This window comes from Lemur catta, chromosome 22 (genome assembly GCF_020740605.2).
Source record: "Lemur catta isolate mLemCat1 chromosome 22, mLemCat1.pri, whole genome shotgun sequence".
NCBI classification, from domain to species: Eukaryota; Metazoa; Chordata; class Mammalia; order Primates; family Lemuridae; genus Lemur; species Lemur catta.
The window spans coordinates 5,016,875-5,029,529 of record NC_059149.1 but is presented as its reverse complement, the minus strand read 5'-3'; the positions used below and the strand labels follow the sequence as shown (position 1 = coordinate 5,029,529).

Sequence of the window (12,655 nt, the reverse complement as noted above, 5' to 3'; positions counted from 1 at the left end):
ACTGACGTGAGGGCCGGTGTGACCAGGCAGACTAGCCGGTCGGTGTGATCTCCCCCTGGCACAAGGTGACACAGACTCACAGCACCGTGGGCTGCTTCCAGCATGCCCTCACTACAGCCGAAAAGAACATTCCAGGCAGAAATGCGTTAAGTGCAGCTGACAGGACTCTTTCTCTGCTTGCCTCTAGGTAGAGATGACGTCACAGCAGACAGCTGATCTTACGGGTAATTTGGCTAGGGAGAAGAGGGTTAGAGAGGAATTCTGCCACCTTCTGCTTTCCACAGGACATATCCTTCTGTAGGAAGAGTCCTGCAGTGGGAGGTAAGATGCCCGGGTGCCAGGAACACAGCTGTGGTCCACAGGTCCCTAGTGATCTGTTTGTCACCAGCATTTCTTAAGCACCCAGAACGTGGCAATTGTTCGCCAAACTCTCCTTTTGCTACAGCAAGTTAGTTTGAGAAGTTGCTGAGGCATCTGACCAGAAGCAGCCATGTGGACTAGGCAGAGAGTCGATATTTTACCAAGCGGGCTGGTGCATGCGCTGAAGCGTTCCTGTTTCTCAGCTTGACACCTTGTGTTGTAAAGACGTGAGGTTCCCACGGCGGCTGGCATTACTGAATTTTACTGACCTTCACTGAACGTCTATTTCTCAGCATAGTCAGATGAAATTGAAATTTCCCTTAGAAATATAACCGTTATGTGTGTAAAGTTCACTCTTGATAGCCGTGAAGGTATCTAAGATTGAATTCTGTCAAGCCGAAATTAAGATTTTTCCAGTCAAGATGATGTGGGTGAGATGTGTTGAAAGTATGGGTAAGTAAAGAAAAACACTGACAAAATTAAATCTTAACTGGAGTTTTTCCTTTTGTTGGATAAACTTGGGAGGGCCGGCGGTGCCTGCTTAAGACACTTGTCAGTGAGGCTACGCGGGCACCTCCGTGCGATGGAGTCTTCTGAACTGAGCTTTGTGTCACTCTGACTTCTCGTAGGGACAGGACAACTTGCCCAGCTTTTCAGCTTTCCCATCCCTGGCCTTTGGCTCTTTACTGAAAAAACAAAGGATACTTACCTCAAGTAGAATTTGGGTTTGCCAAAGCAATTTGAGGTTTTGCTTGAATAACGTGATTTTGTTTGCTTTGGTTTCTTTTTCTTATTTTCTTGGTATGTGGTTAGATGAATCTCAAAGGCTATTTTGTTGGGAATTTGTATGAGTTAACCCAGATTTTTAAGGTTGGGTTCTTTGCGATGGGAGCTATGCAAATTTAAGAGGGTGGTAAATTTAAGCGCATTCTGTCCAGATGCCAGAATTCTCCGTCTTCCTCTCCGAAATTCAACATCCACTTCTGCTCCCTCTCTGCCCTGCCACTTACTCTCTTCCGTTTTATTCTTTTCTTTTTCCTTCGGTAACTTCTCCCCAAGCCCGTGGCCTCTGTGCGTTCTGATGGCTGTGTGGGGGCGAAGGTGCTTGAGTGGAAGCCAGGGTGGCTGGATCCAGCGCCAGCTACCTCTCCCGAGCCAGCCATCCTCTGAGAGTCCCCGCGGCCCCGGGGCAGCGGTCAGTCCGCTTGCTCGGGAACCAGCAGTGGCTCCAGAAGCCTGCTGGAAATTCAGCGCTCCGTGTCTGCTTGCAGAAGAACCATCCTAGCCTGAACGGGCGTCTCCCCGTGCCCCTTCCCTGCACACCCAGAGCTGCGGCCATGCCAGCCACACTCTGCTGCCTCACACCCCCGCCCGCCTGCCTGGTGACCCCGAGCTGCTTTGCCATTTCTGTCACCTTCCCAGGAACAGTTGCCTCTGGGATGCCGATCTCCCCACCTTCCCTAGGTTTTATTGTCTTGCACCCTGATCCCAAGCTTAATCCCTTTCCTCTTTGCAGGATGTCATTATCTTACACTAAATTATCTCTTTCTTTTTCCCACTGCTCTTCTTGACGTTAAACGTTCCTGAGGTTGGGAGCTGCCCCGCTCCCAGGCCCCGAGCAGGTATTCCTGCCTCTTCGCCCTCCTCCTGCTGCTCCTCCACCTTCCCCACCGTCCCTGTCTCCCCCCTCTCCCTCCCAGAGGCAGTCCCGGACCCTCTGCCTCTCCTGACAAACTCCTGCTCCAGGACGTGCTTTGTAAAGTCAGCCAGAGAAAGGATAGCTGCTGTCAGGAAGGAAAAATCTCAGGGTCTGAATCCAACTGGGGAAGTTTATCCCATTCTCTTACATCATTAGATTATTTTAGTTGCTGTAAGAATATGAATCATGTAGTTTACTTTTGACATTACTGTTCTATGCTATGAAACATGCTCCAAACTCTGGCTTTACTTTTAAAACAACTAGTCCCGGGGAGCCCAGGCTCAGATGTGGAGGCTTAAGGGGCTTGTCCGTGGGGAGCCTGGTGCTGCCACCAAGCCTATTACCAGTTTGGCGGCGCAAGGCTGGCGCCCCCTCCTCCCAGCGCACGCTCTAGGGATAGACACGGGGTCAGAGCCGGCTCAGCTCGAAGGTCAGAGCGCCGGGCACTCATGGGAGCAGCTGTTCTTGTTGCTTCACAAACTGGGACCATTTACAGCCATGAATGACCTTCTGCAACTCAGATATCTTTGAAGGAAAGGCCAGGAGTCTGCTTAAGATTGTTGCTGCTGCCAGGCAACCAGGTTTCCAGAATTAACATTTGGGATTAATAATGTGCCCGGCTTATCAGCCAAACCCTTTTGTTCCCTTACAGTTCTGCAGGGCTTTTCAGCAACTGTTTCTGAAAGTGATCTCTCCCAGCTGATGCTTTTAATACTCACTGCAGAATTTGATCTGCTTATGAAAATACCTGAGCTGAACTGTAGCCCAGAAAAACTCTAAGCCTGGAAGAGAGTGGTGAGATTGGGGTGGAAGGACACGGGGCCCAAACTAAGGGATCTTCTTAACAACTAAGCGAAACCTGTTTCCAGTACGTTGCCTTTCTCATCTTTCTGCTCATCTAGAGCCTTTAGCTCTTTTGCTTGGTTTTGGCCAAACCTCACTTGGAACAAGCTCATCACCAGCACCCTCACCTGAATGTGACAACAGGTGACATGTCTTTAGATACAGAATCACGGTCGTCCCCTCCATGTTGAAGAAGGGATAGTCGTTCCTTCCACCACAGTTAATTGAGTCATTTGTGTCAGGACTGGAGCACTTTGTGAAGAAACAGTCTAGAAAACTAAACTCAGGGAGATGTTACAGAGAACAGCCGTTTGGATTTGTTCCCCTGGTGGCTGTCTGAGACTCTGCACTCTGTGTCTGACTTTTCCTTATTTCATTCTGTAGGTTCCGCTGTTTGGCAGCTTATCGCATCCTTCCTGAGACTCCCGATCTCGGGCACGCACTGCATCGTGGGCTCCACCATAGGCTTCTCGCTTGTGGCCATCGGCACAAAAGGTGTGCAGTGGATGGAGCTCGTCAAGATCGGTAATTGCCATTTTCTTTTACCTGTAAGGACAGTTTACCTTTTCTAGAGTAAGTTTTGTTAAATGTGACTTTTATATTTTTCCTTCAGATGTTAAGGTTTAGAAGACCTATATGGTATGGGTAATGCATTTTCCCTTAAAATTTCTGTTACTGGAGATGGTGAACTGTTATGTCTTGGATAGTTTTTTAACTCCACTCTTTTAAGATGTTACATTGTCATCTAGCTTTGAAAATCACTCTCTGTTCTTCTCAGGCAGAAGAGAAATTTATTTGATCAAAATCAGTCTGTAGGTCAGAGAAAGCCGAGGCCCCAGTAAGGAAGACGGCGCGAATCCGGGAGTCACGGTGGTGGGGAAGCCTCAGAGGGAGCCCCATGTGACCTCCCTGCATTCAAGGGGCCTCCGATCTGGCCCCAGGGAAGCAGCACCTGCCTAGTGTTCCTTCTGGGTTCCAGGCCTGCCTCATTTTAAGGTCTAAGAACTTACCTCCTGGAGGTAAATCCATTCAACCCCATAAGCACCAACCCACGCATTGTGAAAACTGCTCTAATGCCATCTCCATGCCCTGGGTTACCCTTTTTTTTATTAACCAGAATCTCAGTGGTCTTGGAGCTCCGGATTAACTGGATCCCTCACCTGCCAAACAGGGACACAGACCACCTGGATAATCACCTTATATCCCAGGCTTCTAGAACAGTGGTTTTCAACTCTGGCTGCACTTGAGAATTACCTGGGGAAGCAATTTAAAACTACCAAAGCCCAGACCCTATCGCAGACCTTTTAAATCAGAATTCTGGGGGTGGAGCCAGAGTATAATTAGTTTTTGAAAACTCCCCAAATCATTGCAATGTGCAGCCAGAGCTGAGAACTACTTGGCTAGAGGCTCAGAGTCTCAAGGTTCCCATAGTCAGATGTCAGGAATGGAAGTACCAGGCTGGTCTTGGATACTGCAGTGGAAGTTGGCCCATCTTTTACATAACCCTTACTGCTGGGACAAAGGCAGGGTCTCCATATGTATTGATAAGAAGAGAGGCCGGGGGCTCTGTGGGACACAGTCACTTGGCTGTGCCCTGCTGGTGGGACCAGTTGCACGTGACTGTGTTCATGTCTGAGTATAGCTGTAAACGGGTGAAGGTCAGCTCTGCCGAGTCACAAGGGCTTCTTAGGTTCTGAGTTCAGGTAATTCTGGGAATATTTATTAATGTATGTAATATATTGTGGTTATCATCGTATTCTATAAATATGGCCATGATTATGTATGAATTTTAACATTCATTAGTTTTTTTTTTAATTATTCAGTTGCTTCTTGGTTTATATCTCCACTGTTGTCTGGTCTCATGTCTGGCGTGCTGTTTGTACTGATCAGAATTTTCATCTTAAAAAAGGTAAGTGAGGCTGTTTGGGTTTTTTTTAATTAAATTTTAGAACCAATTTTGGTTCTACTCAATAGAAATTAATAATGAGAGAGATTAGAGGAATAACTGTATCACACATTGTTAAGGCACAGCACCCTGGAGTTAGAGTCAGGTATTATTATAAATAGAAAGAGCTAAGGTAAATTACCTACAGACTCCCCCAGAAACCAGCATTACAAATAGTGTTTCTCGGCTCTATGCTTTAGTTCAGCACTCCTAGGAACTGTGCTCAGATCTCAAAAAGGAAAGATAATTGTTTCCTGAATGTTAGACGGAATAGAATGAGATCGTGTTAAGATCCTAAAATTGACTATCATTAAAAACAGCTGGAGAAGGCCGGGCGCGGTGGCTCACGCCTGTAATCCTAGCACTCTGGGAGACCGAGGTGGGTGGATCATTTGAACTAAGGAGTTCGAGACCAGCCTGAGTAAGAGCGAGACCCCATCTCTACTAAAAATAGAAAGAAATTATCTGGCCAACTAAAAATATATAGAAAAAATTAGCCGGGCATGGTGGCACATGCCTGTAGTCCCAGCTACTCAGGAGGCTGAGGCAGGAGGATGGCTTAAGCCCAGGAGTTTGAGGTTGCTGTGAGCTAGGCTGATGCCATGGCACTCTGGCCCGGGCGACAGAGTGAGACTCTGTCTCAAAAAAAAAAAAAAAAAACAGCTGGAGAATTTTCTTACTCAAATGTAAAAGTGTTTTCCTGTTTTATTTTGTTTTTTTAATGGAGAAAGCAAGCTTGAAACAATGACTCAATTTGAGGAAAGGATAAAAAGAAGGAAATATACTTACTGGGATATATTTTGTCTTAAAAACTTAGAATTTACTGAGATCAGTAATCTAGAAACAAAACGTGGTTGTCTCTGTTTATTGACAGTCAAGAGGCTGTCGCAGTGTTTGATGAGCCACAAGACCTGTCTTCGTAGCTGTGTCCTGGCTGCACTTAGCAGGGGCGCCTTCCTCCTGCTGTGCCCTCGCTTGAAAGCGCAGCTCTTTTCTCTTAGCGCTGCCTGGGCAGCTGTCGAGAGGCTCTTTCTCTTGGACAGTGTGAACTTGCCATGGTCATATCTCACCATTCCCTCTCCTGGGATTAGCCACGCTGATATTTGTTTACATCTTGGAAGGTGCCACCCTCTCCTCCCTGCCAGGCTTCACCCTTTTCATTTCCTCTGCCTGGAATCCGCCGTCGCCTGGCAAACTCCTACTCAGCCCTCAGGTGTCACTTCCTAGGAAGCCTCTCCTCTCCTGCCCCCAACTTCTGGTCGGTCACCCCTCTCCTGCTCCGCAGCACTCTGTACCTTCTTGTCACCACACTTAGCTGTGTGCTGTTTCTTTCTTGCTTAGTTGCCGGTTCACTGTTTGACCTTAAGATCTGTGAGAGCAGAAACGTGACTGTCTTGGTCACTTTGGTGCTCCAGTGCCCAGCTCTGTGCTTAGCACTTACAAGGCACTTGCTAAATATTCGGGAAGAGGGAGTAATGGATGCTCGGATAGGCGACAGATGATGGAGGGAGGGAAAGAGAGAGAGGGAGAGAAAGGAACAGGAGGAAGAAAATACAGGTCAAAGGTGACATTTGTCATTTGAGTTTTAAGAATAGGTTATTTGAGAAAACCTAAGGTGATTTAATTGAAAAACACAAACTCAGGGCTGGCTATACACCTGCACAAGTTATTGGTTGGGAGTCTTTCTCTAGCAACTATTGTCCCTAGGAAAATAATGCTTTGGAAACCAGAGGCAAGAGGCACTTAAGCACCCCGGTGTTCTGTTTTCAGTGCAGCCTGAGTTCTTTTCCCGTGATGCATCGCAGATCATAATACTGCTGTGTCCCTCGTCCCTGGCCCTGGCCCAGTGGTCTCAGTGTTTGCCACTCCTCCACCTCCCGGCCTGGTCCAGTGTGACTCTCACACAGTCGAGTCACTGTCTGCTCCTGATTACACCTTCCTGCACTCAACTCAAGCCTCTCGATGACTGTGATGGCTCCCTGAAACGTCCCAGAGCACTGTTTTGATGGGGTGTGCTGTTCTGCAAACATAAGTGACTTCCAGACATGTTTGCATTTGGCGTAGGTGTCTTTGAGAAAAGTCTCTGCTTATCCATACTTCTATAGTTCACATCAGGTTTTATATTTTTTATTTTTTTTTATTTATTTATTTATTTATTTATTTATTTATTTATTTATTTATTTATTTATTTTTGAGACAGAGTCTCACTCTGTTGCCCGGGCTAGAGTGCCGTGGCATCAGCCTAGCTCACAGCAACCTCAAACTCCTGGGCTCAAGCAATCCTCCTGCCTCAGCCTCTTGAGTAGCTGGGACTACAGGCATGCGCCACCATGCCCGGCTAATTTTTTCTATATATTTTTAGTTTTCCAGCTAATTTCTTTCTATTTTTTTCAGTAGAGATGGGATCTCACTCTTGCTCAGGCTGGTCTCGAACTCCTGAGCTCAAACCATCCTCCTGCCTCAGCCTCCCACAGTGCTAGGATTACAGGCGTGAGCCACCGCACCTGGCCTCACACATTAGGTTTTAGACCCAATTTTCCTTTAATCACGGCAGGTAGCATGTTCATATAAATGTGCAAGAGTGTCTTATGTAGTTATTAGAAGTTAGTCCCTGTTTTGATTGTTTCAGCAGCATCCATATGCCAGTGCTGTGTTGAGGAGTTCCTAGCCCATGTGTTTGCTTCAGATTTCTCTGTAGATCTGCTTAAAACTAAATTTCTCACATGCTCTCCGAAGTTATTGAACCTAAGACATGTACAGCACCACTCTTGTTGAAGTATTAGATTTAGGGAGTGTTGTAGCAGAAGCCTAAAGTTCTAAATAAATGTTTTATTAGGCAAGGAACTCACAATTCTTTTTAGCTGTTAGTCGTTGAAAGTTAAATACTATACCTTGTGAAAAGATTTTGAAAATCATAGCACCGGGTAATATAGCTAAAATGTGTTGTGTGACAGAGTGCCGTAAAACCTGATAGTAATGTGATGATGTCTGAGTCACTTGACTTACTTAAAGAACAGAGGTTGGAGTGTCAGAGTATGTGTTGAGGGCAGGCCTTTAGGGCTACACCTGGATGTAGTTAGGGTAGTGAGCGCCACACAGTTTGAAAAACTAGAGGCTGAGCTCTGGGCTTGGGTCCCCAGGAACTGACCTCACCTAACAGTCCTTTGCTAAGTCTGACATCAGCTCATGTGATTCCAGTGCATTAACAGGCCTGCTGGCCACAATAGTGGCATTTGTGTGGGAGAGCTGGCCCCAGCCAGTGCCATTTCTGTAGGCGTGAAGCAGATCATGGGCAGTGACAACACCAGCCTTTTTGGCCACACTGAGTTTTGGGAAAACTTTCTTGTAATAGTGTTTTCTGTCATTTTGCCTGTGTTGGCTGCAGATGCTCCTTAAATCCTGACCTCCCACTTTATCTCATTGTCACGCAGGAGGACCCTGTTCCCAATGGCCTCCGGGCACTTCCAGTGTTCTATGCTGCTACGATAGCAATAAATGTGTTTTCCATCATGTATACGGGAGCCCCAGGTAAGAATTCCCCAGAAGCTGAAATCCAGCAGGCAAAGGTGCATCAGATCCTAACAGTATCAATTTATTTGGTGCTGGCGTTGTTGTTAGCTCACAGTAAAAAGCATTACTCATGGTCTTTATGGAGTAGTAAAAACAGTAATAAATGCGTTTACCTGTTGTAACTTCCCAAGAGATATGTGAAGTACAAAAGCAGCAGACTTTCAAGTTTAAAAAAAAAATTAAAATATCAGACTGGGATGGGGGGGTGGGGGGAGGGGATGGGTGTATGCCTACATGACGAGTGCATTGCGCACCCTCTGGGGAATGGTCATGCTTGAGGGTGCAGACTCGGGGAGGTGGGGGGGGGAGGGGATCGAGGTATGAATACATGGCGAGTGCCAGGCGCACTGTCTGGAGAGTGGGAGCGGACGCGCTTGGGACTCTGACTCGGGGGGATGGGCGGGACAGGGACAATGTATATGACCTGAACTTATGTACCCCCATGATGAGCTGAAATAAAAAAAAAAAAAAAAAAAAAAATTAAAGCCCCATTCTGGCCTTTACCCAGCTGTGTTGCCTTTGCAGCTCCCTCAGCCTCTCTGAGCCGCAGAGCCTGGTCTGATGGCACACGCCCGCAGGGCTGCGGCGGGGCGGGCAGCAGTCCCCACATCCTGGCACGGCGGGCGGCGCTAAGTGGCCACAATGTAGAGATCCCTGGAAATCGCCAGACCAGTTAATCTGGGAACTAGGAGCCATGCTTTGTTTCTTCAGATACTGAAACCAATGATGATTTTTTTCCAGAATTACACCTTTTCTTCCCATTGTAATGGCTTTTGTTTTATAAGAGTTTGAAGGGTTTTTTGGGGAGAGGGAGGGTGGTTATTGGTTAAAAATTAATTCTTTTATTTTACATTCTGGATAGGAAAAACAAACTTCTGTACAGTATTGTTATTTGCACACATGTCAATGCTGATGAACTAATAACATTCTACTAAATATTTCTGCACATGTTTTTGGTAGAAAGGGTTTCTCTTCGTGAGATGCGCCTCCTACAGCCAGGTTCTGAACACACGCACTGTCGTGGGGGTGTGGAGTCGACAGGTGTCAGTTTGTGTTGTTTTTCATCCTGTTAATGGCCGTTATGGTTTAAGATTCAGTTATTGGCCGCATCTGACAGAAAAGTCTCCCACTCTGCGTTCTAAAGATGAGATTTCTGCCAAAGGACGCATCATGTTACAGTTGAAAGTGCCATCTTCCAAAACAGAGGTGAACTCTTGCTACTTTCTCAGGCTAGGCTTTCTCAATGCACTGGAGACGTTATTTTATTAGGCTGTCTAATTATATTTTGTATACTTCATTACTGAAAATAAAAAATATTTCTGTATGGTTCTAACATTATATAACCTTTAACTTTGGTAGGTAGCGTTCGCAGCATTGATCTTAAAGGTGTAAATGCCCATTCTTGGCGCTCTCAGACTGTGGGTGGTTTCGGGGGCTGAAGGCATCACAGCTGCTTCACTTGCTACGAAAGCACAGCCAGAGAGAGATGCAGTCCTGGACTCAGGTGACAGCAGCCCAGTGTCACTGCAGATTTTATGATTCATGGACTGTAAAATGTATTTGTCACAGACTTTTCAAAGTGTTTGTGTCCCATGGTAAATAAAAAAAAAAAAAAATCAGAGCAGCAGAGAAGCAACAGCTCCATGCCAGGGACTTCACTCCCCCCGGGGCTGCGGGGCCTTAGAGCACAGTGCTGGGCGCTGGCAAGGCCCGGGGGCGCAGACACGGAGTGAGCCACAGCGGACGGACTGCTCTGTCCGTGAGCAGCTTGCCTGCAGGGCCTCGTCCCTAGTTTTATGCACCCTCTTCGAGCTCACGTCAGCTGAACAAGGCAGAGCCTCCGCCAGAGGCCTCCTGGGCTGGGGACATGGAGACTGAGGCTGCCTCATAGTGCCAAGTCCTGGAAACGGGACAGAGTAGACACAGGATGATTTCTTTTTTTTTTTTTTTTTTGAGACAGAGTCTCACTTTGTTGCCCGGGCTAGAGTGAGTGCCGTGGCATCAGCCTAGCTCACAGCAACCTCAGACTCCTGGGCTTAAGCGATCCTACTGCCTCAGCCTCCCGAGTAGCTGGGACTACAGGCATGAGCCACCATGCCCAGCTAATTTTTCTGTATATATTTTTAGTTGTCCAGATCATTTATTGCTATTTTTAGTAGAGACGGGGTCTCGCTCTTGCTCAGGCTGGTCTCGAACTCCTGACCTCGAGCAATCCACCCGCCTCGGCCTCCCAGAGCTAGGATTACAGGCGTGAGCCACCGCGCCCGGCTCAGGATGATTTCTTGTTTTTCCTGCATTTTATTTTTTCCACTGTCTATTCTTGCTTCCTGGTTCTTCTTCCAAATGTCAGAAGACAACAAGTATGATTTTTTTTATAAAAATATGATTTTTTAAATATTTGGCCTATTTTTTCCATCTCTTCTTTTTCTTTTCCCCATCTTTTTGCTGTAGTTTGAGTGCACATTTGCTAAAAGAATCATCTTACTGGGAGAGCACGTTACTCCAGGGAAAACTAAACTGTATGATGGATGGGACACTAAGACAATATAAATACTTCATAGGTCTGTCACGAGAAATAAATGATACAAGTCTGTTGAGCTGAGTGGTACATGAGTTAATCCTCATAGTCCTCTGAACTCCTCCAGGAGATTGGCAATTTTGCTAACCCCACTTTAGGTGGGGAAACGAGGTAGAGCAATGCTGAGTATGCATGGTCATAGAACTAGTGAGATGCAGAACCAGAATTTGGACCAGGCAGTCTAGTCCTGACCCCAACCCAGGTCTTAGTTATGGCATTGCAGTGAAATGTGAGATAGCTTAGGTCAAACATCCAGTATAGTACCTGGTACGTAATGTTACTCTTAATGACAGTAAAAACTGCACCAGACAGGTGTGATGGCCACACCTGTAATCCCAGCACTTTGGGAGGCTGAAGTGGGAGGATTGCTTGAGCCCAGGAGTTCAAGACCAGCCTGGGCAACATAGCAAGATCCCATCTCTACAAAAAATTAAAAACTTAGCCAGGCATGGTGATGCACACCTGCAGTCCCAGGTCCTTGGGAGGCTGAGACAGGAGAATTGCTTGAGCCCTGAGGAGTTCGAGGTTGCAGTGAGCTATGATGATGCCACTGCACTCTAGCCCAGGCAACAAAATTGCATCAGCCTTAATAAATTCTATCTTTTCTCTTAACTGTCATTAAAAATGTCTTCCAACATGTTTGGGAACCTGGCTATATGTTTTTTGTATATATTAGGAATATAGAAAACCTGTATAAGGATCTTGAAGACCATTATGCAGTTGAAGCACAGACAGTATTCCCCGTCCGATAGTTGAGTGAAGCGCTTTGGTAGGGCAGCCGTCCCGTCAGGAACGTAATGTCCCCTCACCTCCCTGAGTCTCTGTCCTTATCACAAAGTAGCGAGATGCTTTATGAAATCTCCTCCAAAGGAACGCCGTAGCCCGTGAGATAGCGCGGATGAGCACTCGGCATGTGCCTGGCACACGACCGCCTCTTGGTGCAGTTGTCCCTCAGTATCCTCGGGGACTGGCCCTGAGACCCTGGTACCAAGATCTGCAGATGCTCCAGTCCCTTACGTCGGCCCCGTGTCCGCTGAAGCTGGGTACACGAGGGCCCACTGCGTGTCAGAGGCTGTTTTGTTCGCATCAGTCATAACCAGCCTCAGTCTTTCGGCCTTAAGTTGCCTGCAAGTCCTGAGTTATCCTTTCTGTTTTTTCCACACGTTTGTATGGAAAATCTCTAGAGGAAGGTCATGACTCTGAAGGACCAGCAATTTTATTCCCCCAATGAGTCAGAGAAGGACTTTGCTAATGCTTTGATTCCTGGGGATGTTTCTAGAATATGCTGTAGGTAAGTCCAGGTGTCATTGTTATGTGAGCACGAGGGTTGCCCGCCTCCCTTCAGACTGGCCTGGATTTCACACGTGTCCCCACGTGGGGCGTCTGCTTGTCCGGCTGCGTCGTGAGTAGCCACCGTGTCACAGCTGGTGGAGAGCTGAGCTGAGGAGTGGCCTCGGCGGTGGCCTCCCGTGTGCCCTCCCCGCTGCCTGTCCTGCACCCTTCCGGCAGTTTCCTTCCTTTCTTCCTTAGAACATGGGGCCTTAGAGATGAGGGAAGAGGTGAAACTTTCTGACAAAAATGAATGACAGCATTAATCTTACCCAGTTTCAACTTGATGACATTTTGATAAGTAGCATTTTTATGCATGGAAGTGAATTAA

At 46.9% G+C, this 12,655-nt stretch overlaps 1 protein-coding gene across 16 annotated transcripts in view; it reads left to right on the top strand.

The window, feature by feature from the left end:
- The window catches only part of SLC20A2 (solute carrier family 20 member 2), a 103,955-nt gene that overhangs the window by 60,752 nt on the left and 30,548 nt on the right, over positions 1-12,655 (top strand). For 14 of the 16 annotated variants that reach the window (XR_006730940.1, XR_006730941.1, XM_045535704.1 and 11 more), the window contains 3 exons: positions 3,287-3,427; positions 4,726-4,811; positions 8,279-8,375. Coding sequence is in view for 14 of the 16 variants with exons in the window: in XM_045535704.1 (XP_045391660.1) it covers positions 3,287-3,427; positions 4,726-4,811; positions 8,279-8,375 (324 nt within the window). In the remaining 2 variants the exon portion in view is untranslated. Of the gene's footprint in view, positions 1-187; positions 322-713; positions 814-3,286; positions 3,428-4,725; positions 4,812-8,278; positions 8,376-12,655 lie in introns of those variants that run through there. The other 2 variants (XM_045535710.1, XM_045535709.1) reach the window with 2 other exon arrangements.